The sequence below is a fragment of the Toxotes jaculatrix genome, chromosome 9 (genome assembly GCF_017976425.1).
Source record: "Toxotes jaculatrix isolate fToxJac2 chromosome 9, fToxJac2.pri, whole genome shotgun sequence".
NCBI classification, from domain to species: domain Eukaryota; kingdom Metazoa; phylum Chordata; class Actinopteri; family Toxotidae; genus Toxotes; species Toxotes jaculatrix.
The window spans coordinates 6,425,712-6,441,941 of NC_054402.1; the positions used below are offsets into that span (position 1 = coordinate 6,425,712).

General features: G+C 39.7%; 1 protein-coding gene across 1 annotated transcript; it reads right to left on the reverse strand.

Annotated features, from left to right (window-relative positions):
* Positions 1-6,796: 6,796 nt before the first annotated feature.
* Positions 6,797-14,884, reverse strand: LOC121187472 (protein sel-1 homolog 3). Its single transcript, XM_041046729.1, has 23 exons — positions 14,809-14,884; positions 12,821-13,295; positions 12,499-12,625; positions 12,292-12,413; positions 12,092-12,207; positions 11,946-12,007; positions 11,725-11,857; positions 11,507-11,642; positions 11,257-11,394; positions 10,449-10,654; positions 10,176-10,355; positions 9,576-9,695; positions 9,302-9,442; positions 9,122-9,184; positions 8,823-8,996; positions 8,601-8,728; positions 8,429-8,512; positions 8,247-8,337; positions 8,040-8,127; positions 7,838-7,947; positions 7,629-7,756; positions 7,419-7,521; positions 6,797-7,121 (listed from the first exon to the last, which is right to left on the reverse strand). Exons 1-23 carry the CDS (start codon positions 14,863-14,865, stop codon positions 7,032-7,034), a joined length of 3,072 nt encoding a protein of 1,023 aa, XP_040902663.1. The 5' UTR covers positions 14,866-14,884; the 3' UTR covers positions 6,797-7,031.
* Positions 14,885-16,230: the final 1,346 nt, after the last annotated feature.

A 16,230-nucleotide genomic window follows, 5' to 3' on the forward strand; every position in this document is an offset into this window, starting at 1 on the left:
TAACATATCCTCAGCAGAAGGTACAGAAGCATGAGAGGCAGAAAAGCCAATAGCCAGATGTTGGCCACAAGGAAACAGTAGTAAAAGAAGTCAAACCAGCACAGCAAACTACTGATCCACAAATGCATTCTGACCATTATTTGATTTTTACAGGTTGCACTATGTAACAAGCCTGCTTCTCGTTACAGTATTTTCGTGTTTGAGTCTAAAATCAGTTCCCATACACAGAGATGCTGCAGGTGGACTCAAGACATGCAACAATCCAAATTTTACAAACACCTGCACACCTGCTTATTCACGCAATTAACCAGTCAGCACCAACCAGATACAGGCCAGGAGCTTCAGTTAATACTCACAATGGGAAAAAATGTGATCTCAGAGACTTTGGCCATGGTATGATTGTTGGTGCCAGAAGAGCTGGTTTGGGTATTAATGAAATGCTGATCTCTGGGGATTTTCAAACACAGTGGTCTCTAGATGTTACTCTTATGTGAAGGGAAAAAAAAGGCTAGAGTAACAACTCTTTACAACTGTGGCAGAAAAGCATCTCAAGATATACAACACAGCCAACCTCAAAGTGGATGAACTACAACAACAGAAGACCACATCAGATTCCACAATTTAGGATGGCTCTAATCCTCTCCTGGTCTGGCACTATTCTGTCCTCCCACACGATTCACCCTGGCATATGCCACAGCTAAGGCCCATTAATCAGAGCTCATTTTATAAGGGCTGAATACACTACTCCCAATTCTCATGCATTAACCTTGTTGCTGCCCCTTACCACCCCCGAAAGCTGGCACTAGTGTGCTGCATATGTGTGTGTGTGTGTGTGTGTGTGTGTGTGTGCATATTTTGAGCACTTGTCACTTGTTAGTGTAGCAATTCCTGCCACGCTATAAATAAAAGCAGTCACAGGGAGGGATGGAAGCCAGTGGAGTGCTCTGACAGCAGAGGGCATTGTGGCCTTGTCTCCCTAGGATATGAAGATTAAATCTGGTCTACAAACTGATAGCTTACTGTATACCTTATGTACTGTGCCTTTGCACATTATACACATGAATGTATTTACTGTATTCAATAAATATTTATTATACTAAATCCCGGTTGTTAAATACTCTCAGTCTATATCAGACACTGTATATTCTTGTTTCATAAATCAGGCACATGCTGTAACTTACTTTCTATTTAAATACTGTCCTATATCTAGTGGTATTAACCCTCCATCTATTTATCGATCAAGAAATCAGTCTGTTTATGTCCATAGGTATGTATGTAAAAGAAGCAGCCTTACATACGAACCGAGCAAAAAAGAAAAACCACATCACAAATTTTCAGTGAAAGAGGAACGGACAAAATGGTGGAACTACGACCCTCAATCAGTCAGACAAGAGCTACCAAAAAATCATTTCCATTATCACTTAATCTGTTGGTTATTTTTTCAGTTAACAGTTAAGTGATCTGTCTGCTTCACTATAAAATGTCTGAAAATAGCGAGAGGAAGTCAACCCTAATCTCAAAGGTAAAAAATTATTTTTTTAAAAATCTCAATCTTCACATTTGAGAGGCTGGAACCAGAGAACAATTTGCATTTGTGCTTGACAAATAACTTAAAGAATGAATCTGAATAGTCAGAGATGAATTTTCTGTCATTGAACCAATTGTTGCAGCTTTACTCAAGACCAACACTTTATAAAACGCTATCCATTAGCAGCATTCCTAGAGCATCACAGTACCAAAGGGAAAATGAAAGTGTAATTAAAGATGATTTTCTTTCACTGTGACCACAAGTTCTCTGTCCTGCAGCCGGGCCAAAACAAAATACAGTAGAAAACATCTAAGTCTTACCTTGACCCTGGACATCCATTAAGAGACTACAGAGAGTAAGAATGAGCTGGAAGGTGGAAGAATGCACACCCACCGAGAGCACTCTGCATCCAACACTGCTCTGGCTCCTTGCAGCCATGGCACCATTGGATACTGGGGGAAAAGAAATATATAGTGAGAAAGAAGCTATTAAGATATTGGCAAGCATTTCCATTTTACTTGTGCATTTCTTAATATAGTTACTGCAAAGGCCCATTAAGCACATGATATGAAAAACATGCAAGACTACAGAGTTCATGAGGCCAGACAGAAAAGATAAATCATCTGGCAGATATTTAATTCACCAAATGTTCAGCACTAAATAATACGCTCTGGCCAAAGTATCACAGCTATTAATACAAAAAGCATTCACTGACCAACAATTTATCATATTCTAATGATAAAACTGTAAACCTGCATTCAAAAAGAAATGTTATTGCCCTGTCATTACATTTAATAAAGTGTTATTTCTTATAACAGTCAACAAAATAAATGGCAAAGCAACTAGGAACAACCTAGAACACGTTATTATCAAAATATTTCAAATTAATCCCAGCAATGTATAATAAGGTCATAATGTGACCGTTAGGATTTGTCACACTTGGCCCATGAGTGAAGGTAATTTGGCCAAAAACTAATGCCAGCTATGTGAAGACTGAATGTGGAGTCACAGCTTAAGTCTGTTTACACGTCTATTACAGGCATCAGAATCATTGACGCTACTCCTCTGCCCTAACTATGCGTGTAGGTGAACAGATATACAGTGACCTAAATATCCTTCCAGTAAAGGCTGAACACAGCTCATTAACGCTGAAACTGTGAAAACAGTGTTAAACAATAATTTCAAAAACAGATTACAAAGCACAAGCCTCTACTGACCACCTGACCATGGCTTGTAATTATATTTACTACCACAGATTAAGGAGTGTGTCACTGTGTTCTCAATTGAAACATAAGGAATGTACAATCACAGAACTTTTGTACATATTGGCAGTGGGCCATCTTCACAGGACTGTACTGCTACTTTAAATTACATGCCCTTATTTTCCATTTTCTTACCTTTAAGACCTTCCAGCTGTAATGTCACCACTGCTATCCTCAGTGTGAAAACAATGGAAGTAAAATGTGAGCAAAGCTCCTTCTTGTCACTCTAATGACAAATGCACAGTGCGTGGCAAAGTTTACTAAGTGCTATCATTCACCCTGACAGTTCGCAACAAGCTTCCAAAGGAAGAATGAAATCAATAGGCCTACACTTTTTACGCACTACTTTATATTCACATCTTGACTTGATTGACTTGAAGAAAGAGATTAATTATTTGGCACCACTGCATCATTGAACACGTAAATAAAACCAATTTGCTGTGCTTCCAAATACAAAACAACACTACACAAACAACAAGCATTATGTTTGATCACCAGCCATTACATCTCACCCACAGTCTAGCAGCATGCAGCTTTTGGCACCATTCAATAATAGTAAATGAATGAGTTTTGAATATTTAATGGTATTAAAACCTCAGATCGATTTACTACAGTTATCAGACACTGCATTTAAACATCAAAATCTGTGTAAAACTGTAATTATATCTGGGTATTAAAATCAAATGTATTATACTGCACTTACGAGAGAAACCCAAGGGGTAAATAAACAGTAGCCTGGTTCCAGTCCTGTGAATGGTAGCCCACATCTCAGATTTCTGAAATAAGATTCAAAATCTGCTGTTGTGCTCACTGATGATTGTTTCCCTGGTTAAATAACAACTGCGCTAGAGTTTCGGAAGCAGGAATAGTTTGTATTGATACTACAGCACACTGATCACCTGTGTAACACAACACTTCTATCATTCACAATACTTTGTCTACATACATTCATCTGGAGTTAGAAACAAACTTTTAAAATATGTCATAAAAAATATTAAATGGGCCTTAAAGATGGCCACCCTAAATATATATAACAAATGATGAAGAACTTATAATTTAGATGACTACTTTACAACCCCATTCCACAAACACACACGCACACACACACACACAGTACCTGTGCTGTCTCTGCACCTCCGTGTTGTGTTTCTGCTGTACACCCCACAAACGAATCCAGCTCCCACTACTGCCTGAGTGAGTTTGTTCTCATTGCCTCCGCTGTACAGTCACAACTGGCACAGCTCTCTTCCCCTTCATCGGCCAAATAGCCCATCTGCACAGCCAGAGGGAGGGAAAAAGAAGGGAAAAGGAAAAAAAAAAGAGGAAAGGAGAGGAAAACCAATGGATGGGAATGAGAAGAAAAGGAAAAGAGAGACAGATTGCTTTGATAATGAAGATTGTCAGGAGCTGCATTCTTGGTAAGCCAATGTACAAGCAGTAAAAATCGCAGAGTTAAACTAATTTGATTTCACATTCCCTCAGTGCTGCAGTTTCCTTTTCTATTCATTTGTTCGCATTTTAGCTTTTGAGCTCCAAATCAAAAGCTTGGTCTCTGTGCACTTAAATCACAATCTATGCAGGATGTTATTGAAGCACTAGACAGCGCAGCCTTTTCAATGCACAAAGTAACAGGACATTTGAAATTCACAAGGCAGGAAAACAAAAGCATTGTGGAAAAATTGCTTCCCTCTATCTATGGATGAGAGCTGCATGGATGTCACATGATGCTGCCTTAAATAAATGAAAAAAAAAAAACAGAAAAAAAAACATAGAAAGTAAAATTGTGCTATAACACAAGGATGCAAAAAAACAAGACCTAGATTGAACCAGGATCATATATTGTCTGCCAATAAGCAATACTTGTTACTTAAGTAGCAGTCTGTAAGTATAATACGAAAAATGTACTTAAATTTATTAAAAGCAAAAGTACTCAAGGAAAAAAAATCCTCTCTGAGTCTTTATTAGTCCCAGAGCCCTAATGTCATCAAAACAACTCAGCTTTATAGGACTAATTAACAGTCCCAAGCTTCAGGTCTTCCTATAAATCAACTAATGGTATCATAAGGCTTCTGTGAGAGATTCTTACCTTGAGGCACAGGAGCAGTCAATACCTGACCTCCCCTGTTCAGTCTTCACTCTCCTCAGGTACGTAACACAAAGGCCATCTTTGTTTCACTCCTGCAGGCGCAGCTTGACAAACGGATTAAACGTCTTGTTTGGCAGTTGATGGAATATTCGTCTAATTGGTTAGAAGACTCTGGAAAAACCGTCGGGAGAAAGGTAAGTGTTTTACGCGACCTTTTGGGTTTATAAACATCACTAGTTAGCTCGATATCTTTACGGAAAAATGTTTGTTTTTTCGGTTTAATTAACCGTAACAGGTGATCGCTGTCCGTGGCTGGAATGTTTGAAAAACACGTTCCCGCCAAAGACTGTACAGTTATCACCTGTCCGCGCGCTTTTTTGCCACGTCATACGCAAGGACGTAGACTGACGTCACGAGTCACCTGGCACGACCCGCCCACCGTCCCTTTAGCCCGGAAACCTAAAATAAAGTTTAAAAAAAAAAAATAAATAAATAAAAAAAAAAACGGCGGCAAATTTTATTGTTGTATCTTGATCGTGGGGGTTAGATTGTATCTTTTTTATGAAGATAAAAATTCCTTGGTTTGCACAGTGAGGACCTTTCGCCATTTAACCAGTCATTCAGTAGGTTGAATGGGGTTGGGCTACCTGAATCAATAGGCGCAGGTCACAAGACCCGTGATACTAATTGAAGACAACAGTCTGCTCAATACAATCCACGTTTTTAGCACCAGTAATTTTATTCAGGCCAACTTAGAAGGTCTTTAAGAGTAAGCAAGAATTCAGCTTTCTTCTTTTCACAGTTTCTTTGTTTTATTCTATGGCAAACCAAGGGCATGCAGGTAGATAGATAGATAGATAGACTAAAAAATGATTAAAATGAACTGAATAAAATAAAAGTAGAACTGACACTAAAGATCAAGCCACCTAACAATATTATACTACGTGCTGAGTATACACTGTACAGTAATAGGGATTATCAAGTTAAGAATTTCAAGAATAAGATCATATAATTACAGGAATACTGTACGGTTGCATGACTGTACTGTACTGTACTGTACTGCACTGCACTATGCCAGGTGGAGCGGATCTGGGAAATGATTTTCAGGAGCTAGGACCAAAAGCATGGTCAGACAGGATCCAAGCAAAAAAAATGTAGACCCACTGTTCCTCTGTCAGGGTATTACTGAAAAAGTGTGGGAATATTATATTTCCAGTAGTCAAATTTCTGCATGAGGCAGTTCAATGGCAGTAATACCATGTGTATTTTTTCTTAAAGCTGATTAAAATGACAAATTTTCTGTCCCATCCTAACCATCATCACCCGCAACTCATTCTGTACTGTTCCTACAAACAGAAGCAAAGCAATTAAACTCGTCTGCTGTTAATGAGATGTTGAGTGTTGAATGGATTTGGTCTCAGGGGAAGTGTCTGTGATTGCTTGCTTGATTTTGGTTAGTGGAGTGGTTAGTCGCTCCAAATTCTCTGGTACACTTGTTTTTTGTAGTAATGGGTAGCAGTGTGTTATGTGAAAATAATGCATAATGTAAGACTGAATATTGACCTTTTAAACAAAGGCAAATCTGTCCACACAAAAGTGAGTGAAAGCAGGAAATGATATCAACTAAAGTGTAGCTTTAGGTTAGTTTAAGATATGTGTACCACATTGGAAAGGCCTGTTGTCCAGGTGACCTGGTGTATGCTTGTTTAGTGAGCACTTTGAAATATGAAGTGGTGATGGATGGATGGACCTGAGGCTACACCTGGATATTCATTACCTGAAATTCTGTAAGTCATCCACTCACTTATTGCCTCAGGGTGAAGGAATCATTATACTGAGAGACAAAAGGACATCCAAGAACAACATCTGTGATCTACTAACAGTATCTAGAAACAGTTTAATGGTATTTATTCAGTCAAGTTCATTTAAAGTCAATACATTCTTTCAATAATACAAAACTCACAAAACCAAAAACTTTTCAGGCATGTACAAAACATTCATTCTTATGATGACAATCACAGTTATTATTTCAGTGGCCGCACAGTAAACATGCAGTATGTAAACTGACAAAATATTGTGCTGTTGCTGTGGAGGTTGACTCTCCTCTTTAGTCCCTCAGTTTGTTGTGCTGATGATCCTCATGAGAATCTTTGCTCTAGCTGAGAGACAGGGCACGTCTCCTGAGCACACCGAAGATGATTAAGAATATCGTTGGAGCTGCAACCACAGCAACAGCTGTGGACAACTGTGGGAAATAACATGACCAAAATGTCAGTATCAGAATTAAGACTTCACTGACGTGCCTGTTGACCTGCTGCTGCATTTTGGCCAGTGGTGGAAAGAAACTAGGTACACTTATTAAAGCACTCAAATTATTTTTTTCTTCCCTGATAGTACTTTTTACTCAGGTGAAATTTTAAATGCAGGGACTTCTCGTGTAACGTTTTTACATTCTGCCCTACAACCATTTTTTATTGCATAACTAACTTTTTTTAAAATATCTACAGTGATTTTTAATGTGCCTTTAACACATCCCACTAACCTTAATAGTAGCACTGTAGTGCTTTTGGAATGATTGAAGATACACGTTGAAGAGGGCAAGGCTGCAAGGCAAGTAGGAATCTGCATCTTCTGAGTCTCTGCATCTTTTTTTTAAAAAAAAATACAGAATAATTGTTTTTAGAGGTTTATATAGAATACAGTATATTGCACTTCTACAATTTATGTTTATACACATACAATTCAAACACACCTTTTGTACAAAGCACTTAGAACCGAACTGTTTTCTGCCAGGTACAACTCTGAAAGGCCCAGTTCAGTCAGTGCTGACAGCGGCAGCTTGTAACCCTCTTCAGCAAGGAGGCCGAGGTTGTACCATCCCTGTAGAAGAGCAGTATGACTTAGACGTACAAGGATGAAAAATATACACACTGCAAGAACACAGATTTAAATGAAGCAGACCTGTGGATCGTTCCTTAATGCTGCCAGTTTGTACATTTCTGCTGCAGAAAACAAGTCCTTCTGCCCATCAACCAGCCCCTCATACAACAGGTCACCCATCCTAATGAAGGCTGGAAAAATAATAGAATTATTGGTCAAATGAAGTAGAATATGTTTGTGCACAAATCTGAAAATATTCAAGTTTCAAAAGCTGGGAATTTACCATAAGTGTCAGGATTTTGACTGTGAATTGTGAGGTTGTAATATCTCCTCATACACTGTGATGCAAAAGCAGGATCCAGAAAACTTCCCTATTGACAGAATGAAAACAATTTCTAAGGATGAGTGTAGAGTGAATAAAACAGTAACATGACCATGACACTACAGCTAATAGAGAGAGAGATCTCAGATGTTCATTTCTGTCACCCACCGTATTTTGTTCACACAGATATGCCACATTGAATTGTGCAGCTGCGTACCCAGCCTCAGCGGCCATCATGAAATATAACAGTGAGCTGAACCTGATGAAAAGCGAGAATGTTAATTTTCTGCAACTGCAGTTAAGTCACCTGATCAGAATCATGGCCAGTGCAAACAGAGGAAAAAGATTACATGTCACTCCTGAGATATGAGTCCAAGCCCTTCCGTAAGACGCTGCCGAGGTATCCGTTGTGCTCAGCTGCCCACTTTACCCATCTACAGGCAGTTAAAAAGACATTTCAGTCATGGCATAAGGAAATATCATATATCTGAAGTGAAATGAATAAAAGGGTGAGTAACTAACAAAACAGCATCTGATGGATGTCTGTTGATGTAGCCAGGTAACCCCGTGGTCCAGATGTCTGCGAGGTGAAGTGCTCCCCTGATGTTCCCTCTTTCTGCTGACTTCAGATAGTACTTATAGGCCATATACTGTGGGAAAGACCATTTTTTAGCCTCTTAATTTAGGCATTCAAGACTAGTGTGTTAGTAAACTAGTAGATGATGTGTTTACAGTTGAGCTAACCTGGTCAGCAGCTTTTCCTGGATACAGACCCTGTGAGTACACAACACCAAGATTCAAAGCAGCATCCGGACTCTCGAGGAGGTCGGCTTGTTCCCACAGCTGCACTGCCTGCTTGTAGTCCTGTTCAAACTGCTCATAATACCAGGCCAAGGCATTGATTGCAGGAACAAAACCCTGTAGGACAGAATGAATGTCATGAAAGGTAATATGGTGTGTGCAAATGCTGAATAGATTTTTGCAAGAGAAAGCAGGACTGACGACAGAAGTAATGCTGTAATGAACATTTAACCCTACAGAACCTTGTCCATTGCTTTCTTGAGGAAAGTGACAGCTTTTGGAACGTCCTTTTCAACCCCATGTCCCTACAGAGAAACATGTTTATGTCAGATAAAATGAAATAATACACAATTATAACACCAGAGGAATTGGTACTCTTTCATAAATATCACATATCACTGTATGAGAACAGTAAATCTGACCTGCAATAGGACTATGCCATAGTCGTACATTGACACTGGGTCCTCCCATTGGACAGCTCCCCTTTCGTAGTGTCTCACAGCCTCCTGGATGTTTGGAGACACTCCTTGCTGACCCCAGAACAGCATGCGAGCAACAGTTTGCTGTAAGACAGTTGCTGAATTATTCCCCAAAAAATGCATGATAAAATCACCTTGTTCATGTGTCATTTCCTGACTTCCTATGCTTTTGCATATTCTGTCCTTGCAGCTGAGAAAAGCAGAGATGGCAGGTTACCTCAGCTTCAGCTGCTCCCCTGCGTGCCTGCAGTTTCAGCCATTGGAAGATATGATGGTCTTCATTGGTCTGGAGATTCAACACCTCGTCGTTGTTCAAGTAGACAGCCTCAACAAACGTCTACAAAAGACAGAAAGGAAAGAGAGGAAACACATGTAAAAATCAGTGCATTTCATTTTCTTTTCAAATAGCTCAGGAATGCAGCTCTGAATGTGCAATGTGAATGTGGGTTTATCATACTGCCATCTCTTTTTGTGCGTGTGTGTGAAAAGCAAAGGTGAACTCATTGATGATAGAAATCTGAAAACTATACCCACAATGTGGTGAGCAGAAAATGTATTACCATATCACATATTAGTTCATATGCTATAATAAACCCACAGGCACATAATATGAAAAACTATGTGTAGATTAGATAAAAAGAAAAAGCTCATATTGTTTCAGTACTGAAAGTGCTTGTTATGACAGAATATACTGTACAAAGTTCCCTAACATTTTGTGTTACAATAAATGTTAGACCAGAACATGTTAATATTGACTCCTATAAATGTAGTTATGCAAAATCAGCACTCCAAAGCATTCAGTTAGTGCACAGATTACCTGCTCTGCTGAGGGACTCTGACGGTCTAAAGTTGTCTGTTTAGCAATGTTTGCATAATATGCATAGGCCAGATCTGGGTCTGCAGGGAGACCTTGAATCCCGTGGTGGTGCAGGTGCCCAAGGTGCAGAAGTGCTAATCGATCATCCTTCTGGGCTGCCAGCAGGGCAAGAAGCCAAGCCTGCACCAAACACATGGGGCATGAGAGAATATAAAAAACTGGACATGTTCGCCACAGACGTAGTTTTACTAAGGCTGATCCAGAAACACACACCTTACTGGGCTGTTTCTTGACTCCCAGGCCAGTGCTGTAGAGCACTGACGACATGCGCAGAGCCCTGTTATCAGCTAAGCAGCCAGCTTGGAGCAGCAGTGGTAATATTCTGCTGACCATTCCAGTGCTGCTTGCTCTGCCCAGCTTATGAAGTGATAAGGAGTACAGTGCTCTGCCCACAGCTGACAGGTTAACCCTTTTTCCTCCTGCAAGTGAGCAATGGAACTGGTTTCAGTTGTGTATTTTAAATAACGTATGGATAACATCAGTGAATAATGAGAAGAATAACCCTTCACAAGCTGTGCAGGCAAACACAGGTCTTCAATTTTTGTGGAGATCCCAAAGTTGCCAAGTACTATATGCAAAATGGGGAAATGCGTACAAAATGAGGCGCAATGCATCTAGAATACTTACATTTGATGGAATCAGAGGGGTTTATTTAATTCAGTGTAAACATCAAAGAATTAGCTGTATCTGTATTAGCTACAGAATTAGCTGTATAATGCAAATCAGTAGAAGTGAAACATACTCTAAGTTTAAAAGTGATTCCCTTGCACAGAGTTAAATCATCAGTATGTTATCCTGTAATCTGTATTTCAGTGTTCTAGATGGTGCTGGCATTTCATGTGTTGAATATAAAGAGCTTAATCTGCAAAGTAACTGACTGCAGCTGTCAGATAAATGTGGTGGCGTAGAAATGTTCCTGCTTTAGTCCAGTACTTAAATTAACATATGTACATTTGCCTCCCACATCTGGACATTTTGTACCAAAGCAGAGCAAATTCATTTTGTGCAGTTTATCTCTTACCATGTTTGAAAGCAAATAACTTGGACAGTTTTGCAGCTTGTCTTCTGTGAGGGACAGTTGCCTCCCATTGCTCACACTGTGAATTTGATGGTAGTTTGTCCTTTATTATCCACTTATATAAAGCATCAAAACAGGTCTCTAGAAAAACAGCAATAGACAGTTTTTTGTACATTTAGTATCTCTGCAGAAAGCTCTTGAGAATTTTTCAGAGTAATTTTAGCACCACCTAGTGGATAAATAAACCTATTACCAGACTCTGCCCTCTGTTCGGCCTTGAGAGAATAGCCGCTGATTTTCACAATCAACTCGAGATGAAATTCTTGACAAGTCTGCAGCCATCCAGTGAGGTTCACGTTCTTAATAACATCTGGAATAACAGCTTCAGACTGGAGAAGAGAGAAATCATCAGACTCAAATGTAGGGAACAGTGGGCATAGACAGTAACTGTGGGCAGCTGCAGTGTGTTACCATGCTGTGAGGTGATATTCTGTTGCGGTAGTAAACCACCGGTCCAAAATACCCTTCCACACCTCTTATATATTTCCCTCCTCCAATCACAAAATATCCTTGTGTGTCATCCAGCCTGAGTGAATGTCTCAGCCTATAAGACATGAAGAACACTTGAAGTTCACTTTTATTTCTGTTGTTCATACATTTTAATCCCTCAGTCATGGTAAAAGTACACTTACAAATATTCTGTAGATTGAACCGTTCTCTGCTCCTTATCAATGCACACCATCGAGACAGTCACCTGAGATACAGTGACAATGACCACTTTATTTTTTGTAATTATTACATTATTTACATGCCGTATCGTCACCAGGATACTACTCACTGTTCTGCCGTGCAGCATCACGCTGAGTTGGCACCACTCACTTAAAGGCACCTTGAATGGAGAGAGAAATGCAGAGGATTCCTCAGCCTCTCCATTCATTTGGATGTGTAGCTGGCCTGTGCATATGAGAAACTAATGTGAGCACTGGGTAGTTACATAATGAGAATATCTGAGAGGCCACAGAACAATCTTAAATATACCTGAATTTGTGAGGAACACTGCTGGTGTGACAAAGTTCTTATTAGAGTCTATATGATGAAGCACTCCACACATGCTTTCCTGGCAGCGTCTGGTCACAAATATCCAGATGGAGAACAAACACCTGGAAAAAATACAAAGTACGCTTCTTTAACCAAAAACAAAAAATATCTCCACAACAGGCTGTACATGGTGTTTTTTTGTCTTACCATGGAAAAGAGATGGCTTTAACTCGCAAGTATTCCAGGAGCACACTGCTGTAAGGGTCTAGTGTCTTTGTGATACCAAAGCTTTCTCCAGTTGAAGCATAAATTGAAGTCAGCAAATGCACTGTTTCTGCATGAGATAAACAGTTTTTAGTTTTGGAAGACCACAGGTAAAGATTTTTATTCCATTCCATAAAAACAGATTAGTGATGTTTACATTTTCGACTCATCCTAAAGTCTTTATCTGCATAGTTATAGGGTTTTTTTTTTGAAGCTCCACTTGAGCTGTTTTTGATATAAGGTTCCTTTATCAGCTCAACCTTACCTTGCTCCAAAGGACATTGTTTCTTTAAAAACTGTTGAGTTAATTGCAGCATTTGTGTACTCCAGGCAGTGCAGAGTTGATGCTGTTTGACTGGTCGACTAAAGAAGGGCTTAGGCTGTAAAGTTGCCACATCCTGAGCTGCGATAGATCCCTCAGTGTCATCAAATCCACTGTATCTGACCGAGGCTCGAAGGATGCAACTCAGCACCCAGTGAGAGTCTGGAACAATCCCATCAGCTTGATACACCAGCCAGTCTGGCAGGTTCAGTTCCACAGTCCTTATTTTAGGGTCACCGGGGACACAACTCCACTGTCTTAGCAGGTGTGTGGAAATGATTCCAGTGTCAAAAGATACAATGCAGTCCAGCTGTACTGTAGCAGGTTCATCACAAGAGTAAAGTATTTTCAAACGGTGGTCTGGCAGAGCCTCCTCTGGAGGATTCAAGAGTGTCACTTCATCTAGACCCCAGACAATCTGTAATGACAGAAGACACATATGCAGCGGGATCCAAAAGTTTGAGACCACATTGAAAATCCCTGACACTTTCACATACACCTGGAAATAATCAGAAAGTTAGAGGATTCTAAAAGCAAAGGAAGTTAGTTCATGTAAAACAAAGAAACAATATGTAAGGTTCTGCATTATTTACAGTCCAGCATTCAAATCTAAGTGAAGCTGGGGGATTTGACCAACTGAACTCCTTTGTACAAAAGGTCAGATGTCCTTGAGTTTTAGCCCTTCCACTGAAGCATGAGTTCAGATGTGGATTTGATCTACTCAGCAGAGCCTCAGAGGCTCGTCCAAGTAACTCAACTTCCGGCCAGTGTTCACCTGTTATACATAAGACTGTGTCTCAATTTTTCAGCAGATCATTGCTCACTAGGTAGCATTATGATAGTAGGAAAATTGCATCAGAACTAAGTGAAAGTGTCATAAGTCAAATTGTTATTGTAAGCAAAGATGGGCTTTCACAGTGTCAAATCATGGCTAGATTAAAGGTTTCTAAGGGGGCAGTGCACAGACTCTAAAACGCATTGGATCAGTTGTATCCAAAGCACGATCTGACAGACCAAAACGAGTCTACAACATCAAAAGATCAATACATCAAGCTCAGTTCCCTGAGAGACAGAAAAGCAACTTCATCACAGATACAGAATTTGCTAAATAAAAAAAACAAGACTCCCATCAGCAAAAAGAAGGCTGTCTTGTAGTGGTCTCAGAGGACGAGTAGCAGTTTCTAAACCACTTCTCTGGAGGAGAAACAAGGCCAAATGCGTGGGGTAAGAAATACCGGCATTTCACAGTGGATGATTAGAAAAAGTCCTATTTACTGAAGAATCCAAGTTTGAGATTTATGGCAGGGTGTATGTAAGGAGACGAACAGCAGCATATCAGGCCGACGGTGAAGCGTGGTGGTAGGAGTATACAGGTTTGGGGTTGTTTTGCCTGGACACCTGCACCAAATTGACTACACCCTCACCACAGAGAAGTACCACTATTATTCACAGACATGCTACACCCTCTGGTTTGCAACTTTGTGGAGAACGATTCACACTGCAGCAGGATAATGAGCCCAAACACACCTGATCTCAACTTACGGGAGCACTTGAAGACTGAGAAAACACTCTGTGACAAATCATGCTGGGAGAACATGGGTCACCAGGTTTTGCACAAACTTGTGGAGTCTATGCTCGAGTCCAGCTCGAGTGCTGCCATTAAAGCAAAAGGGGGACAATCCAAATACAAACCAAGTAAGACATTAAGAAATTCATGTGTATTTTTTTTAAAAATCAACTTTTTGTTCAAACTGTTAAGCTAATGTTCATTTGTAATGGAAAAAAATTGTATTCGAAACAAATGCAATATAGAATTAACTCGACCAGTGGTCGCAGGCTTTTGGACCCCATTATAGTTGCATATAGACAATTTCTAGTGACAACTGTCAATACTGAAGTATCAAACATCAATAAAAGAAACCTGCTCCTACCTGCACACTGAGGCAAAACAGGTGACAGACGTATTTGTACAGTGAATGGAAATCCATGGTCCACAGAGAGCGGTAATTAATCTCTCCATTAAAGATTCTGAAACTAAAAACATGAATCCTCAAGATCCGGACCTTATCCTGCTCCACCTCAGTTACGTTGAAGCTTAGGTAAATATTTAACAGCACATTGCTCCACCCATCCAATTACTAGATACACAGTGCAGTTTGGGTGGAGCTCTGTGAACTGGTCTACTGAGCAAAACTTAACATAAAACGTAAACCAACTTAATTCACCTGTTAGGCAGGTATAGAAAACTATAATTCTACAGATTTAAAGGAAATAGGAGTGTTGTGTAATGTAATGTCTATGAAAAAACAGCTCACCTTTCATTCAAAATAGTTTATTGCTATCATGCAGGAGTGCCATAAAAGTCTAGACCATCACAGAAGATGCAAAATTATCATTTTCTCTGTACAAATATACTGTATGTTTTCATAAATAGAAGCTCAAAATAAAGAGAAAGGGCAAAAAAAGAAGGGTGGAGAGTAAAGAGCTTAAGCTGATCCACTCTTCTAACCCAATATAGGTTTCATTACAACAGTTGACATGCATCAACATTACAGTGCATTATACTGGGAGCAGACGGACGCACACACACACACACGCACACTCAGACACATTCAGATGGCATAATCCATTTACAGCTCTGTCGTGCAAAAGAGGTACAAATGACACTTTAAAAAAGTACCAGTAGGAAAGTGATGTTTTTTTTTTTTTTTCTGCTGGTTTCTAAAATAAAATTTTTAGACATGTCTTATACATCCAAACCACCTATTACATTATGAGGCTGGGGGAGGCCGACTGTCTTTTGCAGCACTTTTTGGTTGTTCTTTGATCAGGAGCACCCTAAGTCTACTGGTGTCCACACTACTTTAGTAATCACCTACAACTACTGATGCATAGTTCTGTGCTCATACAAAGCTGTCAACGTTTAAACTGGCACAATGTTCTTTGCTGTGGTAATCTGAGGGTAAGAATTATCTGTAACAGATGTAAACATACTGTTCTGATGATACTGTTACAGAAATAATACCCTTGGACATTCAGTGTTTAAACTCAGGATGTACAGTATACATCATGTGGTTTTGTGTCCTGCGTAAAAGGGGCTAAAAATGGCCAAACGCACTACAAATACAAAGGCCACTGACAGAAACTGTGATTTGGCACTTCGACATGATTGGTCTTCTGCCTCCGTAAATTGTTGAGCTTCCATAAAAGGTGGATTACAAAGTGGTCACAACTTGAAAATTTCTATCTCATACACAGCAAATGTTTTTGCCTTGTAGTTTAGCCCTTACCAGCGCTCATCCGTCACTGACAAAATGCTGTGAAGTTTTCATTGTCCACCTAAATAATTATTA

What these genes read in the sequence shown, in the direction of transcription:
- LOC121187472 (XM_041046729.1), bottom strand. Translation starts at nt 14,865, where the DNA reads ATGGATTTCCATTCACTGTACAAATACGTCTGTCACCTGTTTTGCCTC. An exon ending in ACAATGTCCTTTGGAGCAAG is followed by an intron (nt 12,626 to 12,820) that starts GTAAGGTTGAGC and finishes TATCTCATGCAG; the next exon opens with AAACAGTGCATTTGCTGACT. An exon ending in GTTATTTGCTTTCAAACATG is followed by an intron (nt 10,655 to 11,256) that starts GTAAGAGATAAA and finishes GCTCACTTGCAG; the next exon opens with GAGGAAAAAGGGTTAACCTG.